The sequence below is a fragment of the Haliotis rubra genome, unplaced genomic scaffold, assembly GCF_003918875.1.
Source record: "Haliotis rubra isolate DU_JTF1 unplaced genomic scaffold, ASM391887v1 Scf55, whole genome shotgun sequence".
NCBI classification, from domain to species: domain Eukaryota; kingdom Metazoa; phylum Mollusca; class Gastropoda; order Lepetellida; family Haliotidae; genus Haliotis; species Haliotis rubra.
This window is the reverse complement of record NW_025767246.1, coordinates 2,707,297-2,728,756: the sequence shown is the minus strand read 5'-3', so window position 1 is coordinate 2,728,756 and position 21,460 is coordinate 2,707,297. Positions and strand designations below refer to the sequence as shown.

General features: G+C 38.8%; 1 protein-coding gene across 3 annotated transcripts; it reads right to left on the bottom strand.

Moving 5' to 3' along the window:
• Nucleotides 1-1,152: 1,152 nt before the first annotated feature.
• Nucleotides 1,153-20,783, bottom strand: LOC124253739. 3 transcript variants are annotated; one of them, XM_046687565.1, is made up of 11 exons: nt 20,689-20,783; nt 20,220-20,303; nt 18,900-19,023; nt 17,553-17,726; nt 14,473-14,694; nt 10,626-10,744; nt 10,007-10,064; nt 4,058-4,075; nt 3,896-3,982; nt 3,255-3,326; nt 1,153-1,384 (listed from the first exon to the last, which is right to left on the bottom strand). In XM_046687565.1, the coding sequence occupies exons 1-11, from the start codon at nt 20,725-20,727 to the stop codon at nt 1,245-1,247; spliced, it is 1,137 nt and encodes a 378-aa protein (XP_046543521.1). In that variant the 5' UTR covers nt 20,728-20,783; the 3' UTR covers nt 1,153-1,244. The 3 variants fall into 3 exon arrangements, with proteins under 3 accessions (XP_046543521.1, XP_046543519.1, XP_046543520.1); XM_046687563.1 differs by having other exon boundaries at nt 3,896-4,075; XM_046687564.1 differs by having other exon boundaries at nt 3,896-4,075; nt 20,226-20,303.
• Between the last annotated feature and the right edge of the window lie 677 nt (nt 20,784-21,460).

The following is a 21,460-nucleotide window of genomic DNA, read 5'->3' as shown; positions in this document are numbered from 1 at the left end:
CACACACGCCAACACACACACACACACACACACACACACACACACCAAAATAAAAATTAGAACTGAGGTTTATAACCTCGTCTGAAGTTGCTCCCGTTGCACGAAGCATCCGTAGATCGATCACTGTTGGATCTGTCAAAGGTTGCAAAGGCGCGGGTGGAATCCACAACTCAACATCCTGTTAAAATAGAAAGATTAAGGATTCTTCTGCCGGTTTTAACATCATTTTGGGGAGTGAAATTTTAGATCGATTAACATAATGTCCACCTCCAAAACAAGGAATGTCGCTCACAAATTTTAAAACTGAAGTTCAGTTCTAAAGCAGTTTCACGTCTCAGTCACTGTGAGATTTCAGAATAAACAAATCCAATGTACACATGTGTTAGATGCGATACTCTTCCTGCGAAATAGCTAACTAATGTAACAGTTATAGAATATTATGTTTTATTGAACAAATAATTCGTACATGTCTATGTATATGTATGTGTGTATAGAATATGTTATTTCGAAAGATATGAAGCAAATATTTCATAATTTGTCAGGTCAAACCATGATATATGTACTGGTGAGTATTAAGTCCCCCCGCCACGAATTGATTCATAATCAGAGTTACCTCCCTCCATCCCAACCCTGCACCTCATATCCCCCCTCTCCCCCTCAGCCCTTCCTTCTTCGACACCACTACGAAAAGAAACTTATAAAAGTCACTTCTCAATGAGTTCCTTGACGTCACCATACGTTGGCATTCATGAAGTTGAACAAATGTCACTTGTTAAATGAATTGAAAATGGGGTTACTAGTTGACGAAAATCATCTGGTTTCTAGACACCAAAAGGAAATGGAATGCTATGTGGAATGAGAAGGCCCATTTTAAAATCACACGGGTCACACCTGTCACGCGACCTGGTACTTGAGTGGCAGGCCCATGTTACAAATTCGTTGTTGAACAAAATAACTCGCTTACCCGTAACCGACCCTCGAAATCCGTCGCTAGTACATTCAACAACTGTCACAGTTAATTTTTCTCTGTCTTATCTGAGTTTTTCAAAAACTTAGTAATTTGTACACATAATACTTGCTAATTGTTACACGAAACATAAATACAAGTACGAGCTCGTACACATAATTGATCAAAACACAATGAAGAACTCACATTTCAATGTCAATGTTTAGATTCGTTTGGATATAGACATTGAACTAGGAACGCAGCAGCAAATGTCCGCATTAGACTTTCTCCAAGACTTTCAGTTCTCGAAGTTTTTGTTGACGAAAGCAACTTGATAGTTTTCCGCTTTCTTCTGTCGTCGCTGGACAAACATCATCACTGCGACACCAATGATGACACCAACTGCCAACATGGCTAAAGCGACGCCTGCGATTGTCCCTGGATGAAAGAAGACGTCAAACGATGATTGGAAAAGAAATGTACCATAGGCCAGAATCCATACCCTTTCTTGTATACCCTTTAAAAAAGTAGGAGAACCTGAACTTTCAATTTGGATAGGAAGTATAAGCGTTAACAAACTTTTTAAAAGACAGACATCTTATGAACGCACCACCATTTCTCTTTATCACCACCCCTAAACACAACGCACTGGATGCACGTGCGCAAAGCAGTTGCCCCATACACGTGCATGGGGTGTCATTTCTGATTTTGACGGTTTTCAATAAATGACTGTAATTTTGACAATAATCTTGCATCACATAGTTGTAAGTGTTTGTTTCTAGCCGGTTTTTTGTGTGTGTTACAAATCGAAAATCGTACCAATTTCACGTCATACACCATCTTTCAAAAACGATTAATGTACAAACAACTATGGTCATAAGGAAGTGCAAATGGTGATGCACTCTCAAAACATTCATTATTGTCATATCAACATTGATTGAATTACAAATCAAGTTCTCCTACATTTCTTAAGAGTATTTGTGGTTCTGTGTGATTCATGTGGCCCTGTGTGTGATGTGATCCTATATCATGTGATTCTGTCTGTGTGATGTAGACCTGTATCATGTGGATGGGCGTGGTGTCATAGTCTGTGATGTGATCCTATGTCATGTGATCCTGTGTGATGTAGACCTGTGTCATATAGTCATGTGGATGGGCGTGGTGTCATAGTATGTCATGTGATCCTGTGTGATGTAGACCTGTGTCATATAGTCATGTGGATGGGCGTGGTGTCATAGTCTGTGATGTGATCCTATGTCAGTGATCCTGTGTGATGTAGACCTGTGCCATATAGTCATGTGGATGGGCGTGGTGTCATAGTCTGTGATGTGATCCTATGTCATGTGATCCTGTGTGATGTAGACCTGTGTCATATAGTCATGTGGATTGGCGTGGTGTCAATAGTCTGTGATGTGATCCTATGTCATGTGATCCTGTGTGATGTAGACCTGTATCATATAGTCATGTGGATTGGCGTGGTGTTAATAGTCTGTGATGTGATCCTATGTCATGTGATCCTGTGTGATGTAGACCTGTGTCATATAGTCATGTGGATTGGCGTGGTGTCAATAGTCTGTGATGTGATCCTATGTCATGTGATCCTGTGTGATGTAGACCTGTGTCATATAGTCATGTGGATGGGCGTGGTGTCAATAGTCTGTGATGTGATCATGCGCAACATACTTATTTATCAACTTATTTATCTTACCGAACACCTCAATGGTAATTTTGAACTGTTTGAAGCACGGGTATCGGATCATAGTATGGAGGACAAGATGACAAGAAAAACAAATTTAGAGTTATCTCCCTTCCATCGATTTGCATTCGCAAAACATCGGTAATTTCCGTACATCATACGTGATTCAATGTTATTCGAGATAAAGAGTTACTACTACGAAGTACCAAATGAGTTCGGCATTCCCAGCGGGGTACATAGAAAATGTTACTCGCTTGTAAGCGGGTACATCTGATGTAAGGATGAATGCTGCGATCATATGTAATGATATGATCCTTTGCGATCTGTCATGTGTGATCCTGTGTGAAATTCAATTGTGATGTGATCTGTGTGACGTCATCGCGTGTGATGTGATCCTGTGTGATATGTCATTTGTGATCCGATCCTATCTGATGTGTCATGTGACACAATATGCTACCATATGATCCATTGATGCGTCATGTGATGTGATCTTATGAAATATAACTTGTGATCCAAAGTAGATAAAACAAGCCGGTAAGCTATTTCTTTCAAGCATTTTACATTTTATAAAACTTTCACAAATACTGGATGTCGTTGTTGTAGGCGTTTTACCTCCGCTGCTCGACGACTTCTGTGGGGTTCCGACGTCGCCACAATTGACTGGTGCCTTCGTCGGGTTGTTTCCTGGGGTTTTTTAAGATAAAGAGACACAGCAGCTAGTTACAAACACAACATCTCGACTGACACTGGACATTCTGACATACGGCATACACTACCTGGATGTTCTGATGAACGCGGGAACAGTGGAGGCCAAGCCACTCACTTCCTCTGATTATTGTTTTATTTGTTGTCTCCACTTTGTTGGACACATTTTCTCGGCTTATGGGCTATCTTGAGACACTGATTATGTCGACTTACTTGGCTAGAATTTACATTATTTTTGACAGCTGGAATAGTGCGTCAATAAAGAGCAAATTTCCAAAAGACTATCTGGAAAAATTGTCGCCACCCTAAATATTTCGACACACTGGTTATCTGACGATATAATACGATTAAAGAAGTTTTGGAGGCGCTTGGGTTGGTGGCGAGTCGACTTTGATGAAGAGGATGTTATGTCGTGCCTTCTTCCAATAGTCATCTTTAAACTCTACATATATTACTTAAGGACCAACATAATTAATTGTATGGAACATGCATATATGATGTGTAAGGATAATTACATACCATCCTGAACCGGCAAATGCTATGTTTACCTGTTCCTGGTCTTGGAGTCTGTTGTCCAGGAATTGGCTTGGACGTCTGTTGCCCAGGATTTGGTTTGGGCGTCTGTTGTCCAGGATTTGGCTTGGGCGTCTGTTGTCCAGGATTTGGCTTGGGCGTCTGTTGTCCAGGATTTGATGTCGGCTGGCCAGGATTTGGGTTTTGCGTCGCTCCTACAACACCAGAACTGAGTGAGTGTGGTTTTATGTAGCTTTTAGCAATATTCCAGGAATATCACGGCATGGGACACCAGAAATGAGCTTCACACATTGTACAGGGGAATTGTACATCGTATGTGGGGAATCGAACCCGGGTCTTCGGCGTGATGAGGGAACGCTTCACCACTAGGCTACCAGACCGCCCCAGAACACCAGAAGGATGGCTCAATGTGAGAGTTCAGAGTGACAATACATAAGACGTTTTCAATGCTCACTGTTGGCAACAGTCCATCATCATTTGTGGCAATGTAATGTCACAAGCCAATAACACACATAGTAGCAAATCCATTTTAGTCCTGTTGTCTTATGTGTAACAAGGCTTTAGCCTTCCAGAGTATGCAACTGAGTGAAGATATGTCTGAACATGAACGTTCAACACAATGGATTCGTATAGGATTTCATATCTCAAGAGAATCAGTTCCCCGCTGCAATGACCACCCAGCTGTAAGGAGATAATTACTACCCTTCAATACCCACCTTCTTCAAGAAGATAATTACTACCCTTCAATACCCACCTTCTTCAAGAAGATAATTACTACCCTTCAATACCCACCTTCTTCAAGAAGATAAGTACTACCCTTCAATACCCACCTTCTTCAAGGAGATAAGTACTACCCTTCAATACCCACCTTCTTCAAGAAGATAATTACTACACTTCAATACCCACCTTCTTCAAGAAGATAATTACTACCCTTCAATACCCACCTTCTTCAAGAACATAATTACTACCCTTCAATACCCACCCACCTTCTCGAGAAATTAATTACTACCCTTCAATACCCACCTTCTTCAAGAACATAATTAATACCCTTCAATACCCACCTTCTTCAAGAAGGGAGATAACCTTCTTACTACCCTTTAATACCCACCTTCTTCAAGGAGATAAGTACTACCCTTCAATACCCACCTTCTTCAAGAAGATAATTACTACTCTTCAATACCCACCTTCTTCAAGGAGATAAGTACTACCCTTCAATACCCACCTTCTTCAAGAAGATAATTACTACCCTTCAATACCCACCTTCTTCAAGAAGATAATTACTACCCTTCAATACCCACCTTCTTCAAGAAGATAATTACTACCCTTCAATACCCACCTTCTTCAAGAAATTAATTACTACCCTTCAATACCCACCTTCTTCAAGAATATAATTACTGCCCTTCAATACCCACCTTCTTCAAGAACATAATTACTACCCTTCAATACCCACCTTCTTCAAGAACATAATTACTACCCTTCAATACCCACCTTCTTCAACTGATTCATATTAAGAGTATGTTTAGTTTTACACAGCTTTTAACAATATACCTGCAATATCAGGGCGGAGGACACCAGAAATGGGCTTCACACATTGCGCCCATGTGAGGAATCGAGCCCGGGTCTTCGGAGTGACGAGCGGACGCTTTAACCACTAGGCTACCTCACCGCCCAGATATATATTAATAGTACTATCGATAATATAATGGTGATACTGCACAACGATACACGCCTGACTCGGTATCCTAACAGCGTGATATGTGTATGATATACTATTCATACCTTGCTAAGGATCAAATCATGGATTCAACAGAAAACTATTATGTTGGGTCAAATTTGGATTAAACACCTAGGCTTATTGTAAGCATGGATCCTAGGTTTTAGTATGTCATTGCATCTTGTGGATCCCATACCTGCTATTGACATGTGTTGTTTATTTGTCAATTATGTGCAAAATGTTTCTTTGGTGCCATGAAAACCATTTTTATGGTTACTCATGTATCAAGTGCATAATGTTAGATTAAAGTGGTTGTTTGCATAAAGAGGGGTTACCATATTATTATTTATAAAGTTTGAAATGGATACAATTTCAAATTATAAATCCACGTTTAAGTAAAGTTGTGAATTTGTGTGATCCTTAGCAAAGTTCGAGTAGTATATACTGATACATTTGGGACTCCATCAATAACATATTGTTGAAATTTCACAATGATTCGCGCTTACCACGCCATTAATAACATAATATTGATAACTCACAATCATTCACTTGACACATCTTCAATAACATCATGTTACACAATGAAAAACAAAAGAGTAATTCAGAACAATGAGATGAACTTTACATACTATCAATAACATAATTAGAATACAACAGAATGAGATATCTTTGCAAACTATCAATAACATAACTGGAATACTACAGAATGAGTGAGTGAGTGAGTTTAGTTTTACGCCGCGCTAAGCAATATTCCAGCTAAATGGCGACGGTCTGTAAATAATTGAGTCTGGACCAGACAATCCAGTGATCAACAGCATGAACATCGAGATAAGCAATTGGGATACGATGACATGTGTCAACCAAGTCAGCGAGCCTGACCACCCGATCCCGTTCGTCGCCTCCTACGACAAACATGGGTCACTGAAGTACTACAGAATGAGATATGTACACCTGTATGTTATCAATAACATAATCAGAACACCCCAGAATGAGATATACTTCACATACTATCAATAACATTTTTATTCTTATTTGTAAATTTTTCTCAAAGTACAGGTCATATGTCACATGATGTAATCAACAAGTTAGAATAACAATTGCATGTTCTTAACACCTTCAAGAGAATATGTATTTATGTAAAGATGCTAATATCTGAGTCTATACAGCTATAGACATACATGTATATTGGTCTACAGTCTTTGCTTATGTTCAATGTTAAATGTGGACTTTATCCAAAGCAGGTAGTACATTATTAGGCAAATAAAGTATGTAGCGATGACCAAAATTTTGTAAATCTATCACATGAACAGGTTGTAAGAGCTATACATCTTGAGACATAATAGTATTTGCAGCAGACTCTAAAAATATTCTTTTGATCTGGTATTATTCCATACTTTCGGTTGTGAAAAATTGTCTGTTTAATTAGAAGCAAAATTATATTCAAAGGATCATTTCGAATTTCCTTTAATCCAAATACTTGGATTTGTGGAGTAAGTTTAATCCTTATTCCAGCATCAGACATGAGCCACTCTTCAATTTTCTTCCAAAGTCTACTTATCAAATTACAATCCCCCAAAAGGTGGAAAATAGTTTCATTAGAAGTATTACAATAGCTACACAGTGATGAGTCACTGACTTATATTTTATGCAAATAATAATTTGTGCCTAAAATATTGTTAATAATTTTCATTTGGAACCATCTTAATTCCGTACTCTCTGTACATCTAAATGGCATATATTATCAGTTCTCCAATCTGATTCATCAATGTTAGATTCAAGTATGGTTTCTCATTTTAAATTTGAGGCTGATTTCTTGAATATTGACGGAAGAAAAGTGATACAAAACAACCTCCTAACCTTATCAGAATCTAACAGTTAATGAATATAGTAAGGAACTATAGGCAATTCTAATGATAAGTGGTCTGAGTTAAGGGTAACAAGATTATTATTTTTTGTAGCTGTTTTACACTACTGATCAGACGTTGATAAGATAAGAAATTGGCATTGCCATGAAATTTAGCTACACATTCATTAAAATCTAAATATTTTCCATCATTGTCCAGTGGATCTTTAACCGACCTTACTCCTTTCTTGTACCAATCTGAGTAAAAAAAGAGTTTCATTACCAATAATAAGTTTGTTGTTGAACCACAAGGAAATGTCAGAAATTTCCCTACACATGGTGATAGTTCCCATAAGGTTTCAATGTAATCTGCCCAAGCCATAAGTACATCGCTTCAAAAAGGATTATTCATGTTGTCGGCATATTTGACTTGGGCCAATTTCAAAGAAACTTCCTGGTAACGGAGGTAGATTTACGAAAAAAAGATTTTGGAGGTTTGAGTCTTTTGTCAAGATTATTTTTATCCAAGACAGTTTTTGTGACTTGTTTTAAAGATATGTGGTACTTTAATTCCTCCATCTTTGTGTGTACAGTGCATTTTCTCTCTCTTTATTTTGTCAGTCTTTCCAACCCAAATAAATTGAAAACAGTTCCAATATTCTGAGTTGGATTAGGTAACATTGAGAAGAGATGGTACAATTTAGGCAAGACAAGTGATTTCAGCATTGTATTGCTTCCCAATGGAGTTAATGTCCGGAATGACCAGATTTTCATTAAATTTAACATGTTTTGTAGTTTATCATTATAATTTATTTTCTACCATTACATCCACGTCTACATCCAAGTCTATTCCAAGCAAATTAAAGCTCTTTACCCATTCAAGATTCCATTTGTTACATAGTTTATGTTTTGATCTCATTTTAGATCCAATCCATATAATTTTACTTTTTTCAATGTTCAATTTAAGTCCTGAAAACCTAGCGAAGAAAGTTAGTTAATAAATTGTTGTATATAAAGATTTCTCAGTTCCATCGAGAATAATAGTACTGTCATCAGCAAATTGTGAGAGAATATATTCAATATGTCCAATTTTTACACCCTAAATATTTTTGTTATTTCTCAGCATAATGGCAAGGATTTCTACACACAGTAAAAAAAATGTATGGTGATAATGGGTCGCCTTGACGACTGCCACGTGATATTGGAAAGAAAGGAGTATCAAATCCATTCACAGGGATACACGATTTTAAATCTTTGTAGAGTACATTTATCCATTTTATTTCTGGGCCAAAATTGAAAATACTTTATCAATATATTTCCAATCAACTGTATCAAAGGCTTTTTCAAAATCTACTTGAAGAAGCAAGCCTGGAATCTGATAGTTTTCAGTGTAATGCATGATGTCATAGATAAGCTGGGTGGCTTCGCCAATAAAACGGCCTGTCATGAATCCTTTTTGATCTTCATTGATCAAATGTGGCAAGACATATTTTATTCTTTGAGCAATAACAGCTGAAGCTAACTTATTGAAAACATTAAGGAGTGAGATTGGTCTCCAATTTTTCATAAATTGTTTAGGTCTATTTCCTTAGGGATACAAATTATAAGTCCTTGTTTTTCAGTAATACATGTAGATAATTCACCTGTGTCAAAATAATAATTAATATCATTTTAAAGATATTTGTTGAGATCCTTCCAGAAAAAAATTGTAAAATTCAGAAATAAAACCATCAGGCCCAGGGCTTTTCTCATTTTCTGTTCTTTTTAGGGCTTCTAGCAATTTTGACGTAGAGATTTGACTTTCTAATAATGATGCTGTGTCATCATTTAAGGTTGGTACAGTGACATCTTGAAAAACTTGGTTTAAGTCAACATCTGAAAAGTCCTGCTGTTGATAAAGTCTATTATAGAACATTCTCACCTCTTCTTCAATTAATTGATCTCTTGTCATGTTTCCAGAGGTATCTTGGATTTCTGTGAAGCTTTTATTTGGGTAGTTTCTTGATTCCAAATTAAAAAAATATTTTGTAGGTTTTCTCCTTTTCAACCCATCCTGCTTTAACTCTTATGAAGATACCTTAGTTGTTTTTACTTATATCACCAAGATATTGGTTGATTGTTAAAATATCTTCAGATAGTTTTTCTTTCAATTCTATGTCTGCAGTCTCGTCCATTTTTTCTTGAACAGATTCTATTTCTGATAGCAAGTCCTTCTCTGGTGTTTCTCTCTTTCTGTTTTCCATGATGAATATTGTATAGTTTCACTCCGTATTTCCAAAGAAGAGTTTCCCAAAGGAGGCTGCCATGATCATTAACTGTATAGTGTATAATCCTCCTGGTTATTTGTATCTGTTAATCTATATTGTTCTAATGTTTGAGGGGCGGTGGGGTACAAGTCCATTTGTGGTGTCCCCCGCCGTGATGTTGCTGGAATATTGCTAAAAGCGGCGTGAAACCAAACTCAGTCAATAACATAATGATGATGATAATTTTATGATTCAGTACAAAAGTGAAATCCTGAAGCTCCTTATTGACAAGTGTATGTTGTATAATACAAAGAATTCTCACCCGGTGTCGTTGCACTGTAACTCAGCATTCGTATGCTTGTGGCCGTAAACGTCTCTTTCTGAAAGTTTGAAGACAGAACTCGGTACTCCCTTCAAGGAACATAAATAGGGAGGAGACTTTAAAGTAAGTATTAAAACAATCATAAGGACAAGCAAGCCCATGGTTTGAGGCCATTGTATGGAGTGAGTGAATCAGTTTAGTTTTACGCCGCACTCGACAATATTCCAGCTATGTGACGGCGGTCTGTAAATATTTGAGTCTGGACCAGACAATCCAGTGATTGACATCATGAACATCGATGTTGTGATAATTGTGATACGATGACATGCATCAATTAAGTCAGAGATTCTGATCACCCGGTCCCGTTAGTGGTCTCTGACGACAAACATGGGTTTCTGAAGACCAATTCTAACCAGGACCTCCACGGATGAGTGAATTTCTGAAAATTAGTGATGTTCTCCAAACGTTTAAGCATATCCTGCTTGACTGATCGCAAGAAGTGTTTGACGCGGAATAAGTTGCTACGAAAACGGCGCCCTGCAAACAAGTGGTCGATGGACCAGATAATCAGGTGACACGACTGAACATTTCGAATGAGCTTAAGTACACGTGTACTCACGATGCCAACAGATGGTAGCGCCACTGGTACATCAAACGTCCCTCTAGTGACTGCGGCAGCTATGAGGTTGTACGCCATAGCTAAAGGTGTCTCATGGTCCACTGTTCCCGTCAACACACCTGGACACAAACACAATAATCATATATTGAAACATATTCATAAATTTACAAATTAAGATAAAAAAATGCAGCAGAGAGGTTTGGGCCGACCCTGGCACAGTCAGGCTGGTAAGGCTCAACATCAGCTCAGGGACTTCTCCTAATAAGCGCTGCCTGGTCGAACCCACCAAGAACTTTCCGGAGAATATGTAGACTCCCCAACACTGCAGCGTTCTGCATTACCCAGAGTGTCAGAAGGGCTGTACTCCCGGTGGAGAACACTGGCACTCTCCTGATCTGCGTCAAAAGATCAGGAGGTACCAAACCAAGGGCACCGAGAACAATGGTGAGTCTGACGACAGTGTACTTTGGATGCAGACGAGACATTTCATTATCATAATTTATTTATTTCAATGATGTGATAATTACTAGTATGTATGATAATTTGTCAAATTGACGTTTAAGCAGGGTGGCCGCCTGAATACGATATTATATCTACGGATATTTTATTTTGTTGCACAAAACGATTAAAAACATAACATTCCCGCTGTGATTGCCATATTTTTGGATTTTACCATTCTTTCACGACCATCCATGAAAAGATAAACTGCCGAAATATTTCATGTTTCCTAATGAAATGTCCAGAACCTTAACATTGGTTTGTTGATTTGTTGTTTAATGCTCAGCAATATTCCAGCACTTGCTTGATAACGGTGTTATAGAATTTCTTTGAGAGACATTTTAGAAGTTGTGAAGATGAAGAAAAACTGATTTGTATGGATAGTCAACTTCTTTATTGCAATGAGTGCGACGTTTCGGTGTAGGTACTAACACCGTTATCAAGCAAGTGATACAACAACTGAAGCAAGGAGAATATATACATAGCTGTATAGTGAGTATATACAATTAACAAGGTTGATGTACATTGGATATTTGATAAGTGATTACAGCAGAGGAGGTTGATGTACAGAGCGATTGATTGTGATTAGAGTTGAGTTTATACAATTGATGAGATGACGTACAATAGTTGTGATTACAAGCACAAAGGAGGGAGCATCTTTGTCCATCTGGCTTCCATGCTCCCTCCTTTGTGCTTGTAATCACACTATTGTACGTCATCTCATCTCTCACTTATCAAATATCCAATGTACATCAACCGATGACACGACACAGAACACAGAAAACGTCTGGCACCAAATTCTTAACTTGGCGATAAATCCTGCAAAGATTGACTTGTTGGCTGAAAGAAGACATCTCAAAGGTTGATATATAGTGAGAGAGTATATGTTGTTTAAAGCCGCGTCAATAATATGACAACTATTCGGAATAGAAACACAAATGATACAATATATTCAGAGCTTGGGCGAATGAGTAGGGCTTTTATGCCGCTTACAGCAATATTACAGCAATTATGTTTTTATCGCGAAAACAGTTTCTGTTATCTGAGCTTCGGCCATTATGCATATTCCGTTGGAACTCACGTGACCTTTCCGCTCGTGACGTCATATGTGACAAGCGTCCGCCATTTTGCCAAAGGACAAGCGCTACAGCAATACAAATCGTGTTGTTTCTGTCGTTTTTGTAAATAGTACGATGGTGTATTCCGTTGCCTGGGGGTGCACGGAATCGTCGAACTATTTACAGAGCCACAATTTCTTCCGTTTTCCAAGTAAAGAGACAGATTTAGGCAGGAGAAATGCTCCGATCATTCCGATTCGGGCGCATATGAAAGAGACATGCACACATGGGGTATGAAAATCCAAAACCTAGGCTGAAGGGAGAAGTACCCACGAGATTCCATCATTCCCTGTTACAACTTACTGTCAGTGGTATTTTTGACATAAATTACATTAAAGTCCGATTGCCAGTCGAATTGCCCCAACTACAAATTGCCCCAGCAAATTTGGTCAAATTGCACCGGAGTTTTGTTCAAATTGCCCAAGACAGGTAGTCAAAATGCCCAAATTTATTTAAATTGATTAAATATAGGCCATAAATGCAAAGTTTTGTCAACATTGATATTATGTTCTTCATGTAAAAGTATATACATAGTTATGATTTTACTAATGGAACATTTATCAGAAATATTACTTCCTAATAAAGTTTATATGAAGAACCTAATATCAAAGTTGACAAAAACTATGCATTTACGGCATATATTTAATCATTTTAAATAAATTGACCAAATTGGAATGAGTTACCAAATTTGCTGGGGCATTTTGTAGCTGTCAGTTTGACTGGTACCCATGAATTATCAATCAGTGAGAGATTTCACATAAGCTTGAATTAAAATTCGCTATAACGTTCTTTTCGGTTTGGAGCCCTAAATGCTGCAGTCCATCCGAAACATTGCCAAATACGATGACAAATCATGAAGTACTTGTTGCTTTCATTGTTTTCCATTTTGTCCAATTACGTCGGCATCAGACTCACTATTTGTCAGTAGTGTGTGCCGTGAAAGTTGTTCTGTATTCTCATTGGCTGACAAAATGTCATTCTAAGGCTATGACCGAGTACCATAACTATTTCCATAACCAAAAAAACTAGGGAAACATACATTGTCATGACTAGTATTTTATAATTCACCAGTTTTCAGGGAATAACTTATCTGCGTCGCGTGTATTATCTCTGCTCGAACAGGCTGGGATCTTGGAATGAGACTTGATACGTTATTAATGAGAACTAGGATCCTAATTTTGTTCAACAAAATACTTCCAGTGTAATCTTTGTAGCAGATAATTTCTAATTTCCCCCGTCTGAAGCATAATTAATATGTTTTAAAATCCCAGACACTCTACAGTCACCCATTTGACACAAAAGGAACTGCAGTCACATTTCAAAACAAATTATTCTTAGGGACTGGTCATATATTTATAGGGGTGGGTTTGCTGGTTGGAACTGTATCACATTTTGCTGACAAATAGTATTGATATGGTCTATTTTATAATTTATTTTGACCTTAAGCGGTGCCTTCGTTTCGCTTGATTCTTCTTCTTCATCTTCACTGGAAGACTGTCTTGGAAGATGTAAAATCGGATCGTATTGATACGGTCTAACATCCACTTCAGAAATGACATCAGGAACATCTTTTAGTGCTTCAGAATCCATGGACACTGTTAAGTTGTGAGGTAAAATCAAAGAGGAAGCCATCAGTAACAGGCACATGTGACGTCATGTCACGTGATACCCCCTCTGCTCATTAACTGTCGGATGTTTCCGTAATATGCAAAATACGAGTACGTTTGCTATTTTACAAACTTTTTGTTTAATTTTAATCACGGAAGGTGACGTTTAGAATATCCTTTACAATCTATCAAAAATTTTGTTCGTATGTTTCGTTCGTATTGTCCTTTAAGTAATGTTGGTCACGGCGAGTTCTTGGATGGGTGACCGTGTCTGGCAGGTTGACTCCTGAGAGTTTTTAGGACTGTCCTGTCCCACAACGATGGTCCATTATTCATATTGTCCTTTATGTTATGTGCTTATAACCTGTCTATGCGGCGTGGATTTCAACACTATATAAGTGGCCTTGTTATGACTTTGTCGGGAATCGAAATCGGGCCTTCGGAGTGCTAACACGACCCTTTAACCACTAGGAAACCCCGAATATGAATGTCTGTCTCTTGGTCTCAATCCCTGTTCATACAAACAGGCTGGAATAAACTTGATCTTTATTAACACGTGGTGGCCTTAAAAAATTAATTTTAGATAATGTTTCTTTTTACATGTCAAAATATATTTTCACTTACGCGAATAGTGATCACAGGTGTCGCTGCTTTGAAGAACCGTTCCATCAGAGGTGTAATTCAAACTCAAATCGCATGTCTGTTGTCCTGGGCAGATGTCGAAGCTGTTGCAAGTTACTTGCTGCTTTTCACAGACGGCAGAACAACTGACGGCGTCCTTGATGTTTTGTACAGTGGCGTCGTCTTTGAAGTGCGCCACCAGATTTGGCCAACGCCGGTACCTGGCTAAACAGACAACACCATGTATTAGGAACTTCCACTGCCAACTTCTAGAATGCCGATCAAGCAGCAATCATGTGTAAGGAATTGTTGCCAAACATGGTTTGGAAGATTAAGTGTTATTGAGATTATTGATCTATTAAAGGAGTGAGTGAGTTTGGTTTTACGTCGCACTCAGCAATATTCCAGCTATATGGCGGCGGTCTGTAAATAATCGAGTCTCGACCAGACAATCCAGTGATCAACTGATCTATTAAAGGATAGTTCAAGTCGTCACAATGAGAATTCTAAATTTTTTCCCCTTAAAAGTGTCAGGATCTGGTGTTTCAGCTTTGTGATAATAGCCTGCAAAATATGAGAGTTTTGAGATTCTTTACGCTATATTTATGATCCGTGGCATCACTGCCATCAGATCAGAGTACAAAACTGTATATTTTTTGGTACCAATCGTGTTCTTGTGCCTAAACATTCCCAAAGGATTGGTCTTCATTCACCTATGCTTGTCCCAAGAGGCGACTAACGGGATCGTGCGTTCAGGCTCGCTGTCATGTTTCATGCATGGCATCGGTTCATGTATTGCGTAGATCGATGCTCATGATGCCAATCACTGGATTGTTCTGTTATTTACTACCAGCCGCCATATGACTGGATTACTGTTGTTTTCATTGTTAAACGACAGCCACAAATTGTGCCCCTACAGCCACTTAATCCACACCTTCGCGAAGCCTCCGATATTCCGATATCATCAACGAAATAAAGCTCAAGCAGCATGCCAGTACCCTTGTTGAGCTCACCAGATCCCAGCGTCGTGCCCAGTGTGCAGAATAGCCAATGGACCGCTAGCCTGTGGCTAGTAAACATCCAGCCGGGCCAGTAAATCTCCACAATCACAGACCCGACTGGCTAGTGAATTTTCATGGTGTCACTTTCTAAATATATTACTCGTACTTGTAAAAATATAATACGCGTTTATATCATGCAATATTATGACCTGATAAATGATGGTATTTTACCTTTTGGACAGGGAAAGAAACCTTTCAAAAATTCCCACTAGACCACAGGACCAATCAGTGGACAATAATTAGCGGTCCTGTCTGTACTTCACTGGTCCAAAATAACATTCGTATATTTACTAACTATCAATCCAAAATTCATTGACAACCAGGACCACTGCAAACGAATCATTTAGTGGTCCTGATGAATTCTCACTAGCCAGGGCACACAGGACCAGCGTAAATTTCGCACACTGCTTTTGTAATCTATTTCTTAGTTTCTACATTCACATTTCGGGCTAGTGAATTATTCTGTGGGCGAGTAACTTTCAGGCATAGCTAGCCCGACTGGCTAGCAAAATTTGGAAACTTTTCGCACACTTGTGCTATATGGCAAATACGGTACACATTAACCAAACTAAACCAAAGCACTAGTTATATCCAATACACCATTATAGAATAGCAAGGAGCCCTGGGTCCATATTAATAAAGCGATTTAGTGCTGCGACTAGCGTAACACCTGCACTTAAACACTTACTTAAAGCTTACATGCAACGCGAAACTTTGCAGATTCTTATACCTTTCGGTATGGAGTTCCTTTCGAAAAAGGAGTTCAAACGATTCACTAAATTCACCCCAGCTGGGGTGAAAAGTGGTTTCAACAGCTGTGCTGCGCTGCGCTTATAGCGCATGCGCAGTTAATAGATTCGCGCAACTTGAAACCGTATACCCGAGTTATAAGGTCGTGAGCAGGAGAAGTCTAATCTTTATTGTGTACACAAAGAAAATAGTAAATAATCTACTCGTTACATTTGAGAACCTTGTTAAGGATCTAGATCTACTCAGCTATGTGTCAGCCAGTGAGGCGTTCGACATTTCAAGACGGAAAACCTTCGCTGACGGTGAGTACTCGGAGTAGGCTTTGACGTGAGCTACTTTTTTATTGTTTTGACTTTTGTTGATATTTCACAGGCGAGCTTTTTATATGTTATGACAGTAGATTACCGATTTAACTGTTTATATAATTTCATTTGACTATTTCACCACACGTTCTTCTTACCGAGTCACTTTCTCAGTTCGATACTTAAAAGCAACGTCATTATTTAGCATTGTCAGAATTTCTAACTGTGATATAGATATGCCTCTGTCACATACAAAACTCAAAGTCAGTTTTATTGATACCTATGTGTCTGCCTGCCTGTCTGCTAATCACAATATGCAGTACACAACTTCGATTACTGGCCAAATTCAATTTGAACTTAACACCTATCAGGCAAAACACCCATAAACAAAACGCATTGATATATGGCTCGTGCACCTGAGTTCTGTCTCTGTCACATGATGTAATTACACAGACAGGCAGGTGTGATACTTGTACACATGACATGTTATGGTGTCTGTTATACACAAAATATGAGCATGTATTTACAAAACCCAACATCTCTATACACACACAAAGAGTCCTTAGTGTATCGGCAAATGAACCAGCCAATGAAAGTTTTCGTTACACTAAAGTGCACGCCCACCCGCTCTGACTGGGTTCGGTATCCCGGCTGCTTCGTTTCGAGGGAAGTAAACCCAAGTACAAAATATTGCATTTTTGATTTGCGATTGTACGCTTATAATTTTGTTTCTTTGTTTTTTCGTAATCAGCAATGTATATTATATGTTATGAATAAGTGATAATTGTGTTTGAATTATGTTTCTTTTTTTTGGTTGCATCTGAGCTTTAAGACAGCCATAGCACAACGACCGCTTTGGAAAGAGGACCAGGTTCACAGAGCGGCCTTGGCTCTTCGAGTCAATGTTAAAGTTCCACAGAGATCGTCTTAACATAAAGATCGTTTTATAAAACCGATCCTATGATGTTACCCAGGTCAGGGGCCTTATCAAGAATGGTTCCGACGAGGTAGGCGTTCTTCGTGTCCCAGTGCGATGATAGGCGTTGTATTCGGATAGGTGACAGACCTGCTGTCTTTGCGAGAACCACCAACGCAAGTTCTTCCAGAATGGTCTGATAGTTCAGTAGGAAATCGTTATAGTTACCTGTGGATAAAGAAAACGATAATAAACAAACTTCTCATGTCAAGCTGAATACGATATTTCACAACTGTAAGCAAAATATCATCATTGAAGGTCTTCTCTTTTGCTAAGTTATTCTCATTGGGTCAGTCCACTTCAGTGCAAGGTACACTATTGGTTATCAATCAATGCATTCTTGACTAACTTGTTTTCAAATCATCATTGGATGACGTCGAGTGAGTGAGTGAGTTTGATTTTACGCCGCTTTTAGCAATATTCCAGCAATATCACGGCGGGGACACCAGAAATGGGCTTCACACATTGTACCCATGAGGTGAATCGAACCCGGGTCTTCGGTGTGACTATCGAACGCATAAACCACTAGGCTACCCCAATGTCCCAGATGACGTCGATGTAAGATATTCATTTTCTGGTGCATGTAAAATATTGCTTTAAAAATCTATAAAAGAAAGTCATAACAATTTCTGTTTTATTCATTTCTGCCACCAGGCAACTAGGGTGTATATCTTTCACTGTCAGTAGAATATCATATACTGTATATTACAATTCCAAGTTCAATCTTTAATCATGACACATCCATGACTTACTATTGTTCATGATACTCGCCACCTCAGTTAAAGAAAATAATCAATGCATCTTTAACCTGGTATCGGTCAAATCTTAGAAATGAAAAATAAAACAATTTGTCAACCTAATTATGTTTACATTTTAAAGTTTAAAAGCACTTGGGACCATCTTTAAATTAATGCATGACGTAGGCGAGTCACTTAAATTCGGGAGTTATAACTGAACAAAAATGAAGACATTTCGAACTGACGTGGGTGTTTATGAGTATATAATGGCAGATTTTCTTTTTTACATCACAGCATAATTTTCAACAAGGACGTGAAAACTGAGGAAAAGATAGGAATTTAAGGTAGATGGGAAATGGGAAACACAGAAATAGACTCGGATCACAACCTTTGTAAAAACAGGAGTTTTATAGGGATATTGCAAAACTCAGTTGTACGTTGTCAACAGTGCACTCCACGGGGAAAGGTAGATGTCTGTATTCACACACACAAATAAAGAACATTCACCTTTCACAAAAACGCAGAACAAAGGGGTTGTATTTGCAAAAACAAGGATATATCGTTCCTGGAAATGTTTCTAAATGCAAATACTTAAAATACTTACCGGGGAAAGTTATCTCGAAGTTGATCTTATTTTGGTCTGTGTAGCATTTTGAAATATCAAAGCGCCTCAACACTGGGTTTTCTTGATCAAAATTGTAGAAATCATACGACAAAAAGTATCCACTCTAAAAAAACAAGATAAAATGCAATATTTGAATGTTGCATATGTATGGTTCCTTCGTCTCAAATGTCAAAACTTGTGATAAGATTTCAAATACTTTGATTTCAATTTCATAGCCAGAGAGTTTGGCTTAACGCATCTTCAAACAATACCTCCCGTAAGTAGGTTACGGAACTTCGCGAGACCTTAGCACTTCCGGCGACAAACAACGTTTCATACCTTTTCGAATGGTCTCAAGGTTGTCAGTTGACAGTAAGGAACCGATTCCTAGCAGGAATAAGAAGTTTCCGATCTTACCATCCCCAAATTAGCCAACTATTACGACTGTCAACAGCTGTGACAGCCAAGCATGGTTATGCACTTGGTCCGGTCTAGTAAAGTTACATTTGGCGGTCACGCAATTTAGAACCAGAACTGGTTCTTGAATATACGCTTGTCACGGGAAATCTGGTACCGGAAGTAAGCTTGGCCCCGTCTTGCATATCGCAAGTTGCCGTGCGCAAAGGGAACCGGGAACCAGCTTAGTATCGAAAGTAGCGCCTCGCGAGACTTACAGGCCCTAAAGGTCTGTTATAACACAGTGTGTTAGCTTGATAAATGGTGAAAGCCCAACAGGGACGAGAGCTGAGAAAACATAGCTTGGCTTAATGCCGAGTTGAAGATGGATGCACTTAAATAGCGACGTCATGCACATCTTTGCTTGTGGCTACTTCTACGAGTGCTGACCCTCTGAGACACATTGCCCTTATTTAACATGAATATTCCTCAGAACCGTATCGACTCGGATGCGGCCAAAGCTAGGTTCATCCCCAAATTGCCGATAGCAAGGAAAGGTAACAACAAGTTCCATCTTTCAACTTTTTATGTTTTTTGTTTGTAATGGTAATGAGAGATAATGCCTGACAGGGGGAAAAGATTTAGATGTCATCGCGTTGCTAAAGACCCTATAGCACCGGCATGACGATTAAAAAAACACCTGGACACACTACCTTGCGGCCTGTTCTAAGGGACGCAACTCTAATTGACGCCTTCTACACGACTTGCTCACTGATGTTGTCATAACCTTATGACAATTTGTCATATTATTACTGCATCAGTAAAACGAATACAAAGGTCGTGTTTTGAACTATCTCAACATATTTTGCAATATATAAAATGAGTGCCAAATTCTCACAAACTAACGAATAAAGACAAAGTTACCCCCACCGCCGAGATTTCAAGTCGAACCGGAGTGTCCACGCTGTCTTCGTTGTTGCCCACGTCATTGTCGCTCATCCAGTCATTCTGGGGATATTGCAACGACATATGTACCATTGGTTATCAAATACATGTAGTTAGTTATGACATCTTGTCAGTTAGTATTCCTCTTGTGAGTATTATTAGAATATGTACAACGACTTCAGACTGTTAACGGTTTAAGAATCTTAACACGTCGTTATAAGATCAGAACTTTGAGATTTTCTTATATTTGATACCGTGCCATTCTTGGCATTCCAAGGTTAATCTTAGCATCGAATCCTAGAATGGCACGGTGCTCATGATATTAACCACTGGATCGTCTGGTCCAGACTCGATTATTTACAGACCGCCGTCAAATAGCTGGAATACCACTGAGTGCGCCGTTAACAAACAAACAAATCCAACTGTCCCTCGCATTAAATCTACTTACCGACATGAAATATACATCGAAGGTCACTGGCATTCCCATAAGTCCGCTGTCTGGAAAGTCCGTGCGTACATTGGTGAAGACGTCGCAAGTGATTCCACGAGTCCGCTGGTAGATATCACACAAGGTTATCAATATCACAAATATGTAAACTATTTACATGAAATAACCACACCATGAACAAAACATTACTGACAAAGCGCCTTGCAAACGGGAGAAAATAGGTTGTCAGTATGTCACCTATATGGAGACCAACGACCCGTCCTTGCACAAAATGCAGTGGGTTCGTCCAAGCATCGTGTTGGCTCCCCCCTACCCAAACCTATCTTGAGATTGGCGAGATGTTCATTTCTGTGCTTCACACGCTCACGCCTTTAATTTGGATTTTAATTTTCATTGACACGCTCACGCCTTTCAAGGAGGTTCAAAGTGAATTGGTTCGAATCAGAAAGCATGATACGCGACGTTTCGACGTTGCCGACAACAATGGCGTCTCTCAGTGGTCATTGGCAATAAGCTGTATGAAGGCGATTTCTAAATAAGTGATTTCTTTGGTTGCAAAATCAATAAATATTCTATACTAGATAGAATCCAGGCACTTAAAAGTTTCTTTATAAACACAAGATCTTTCGTCGTTCATCGGCTCTTCATCTGTAGATTATTTTACATTTGTTTATGTTATATTTGTTATAGGTACACAGTATTTGCATTAGCCTTACAGTAATATTAAATCTGTGTCACAATTTACCAGCATGCTTTTACACCAGTGATGCAT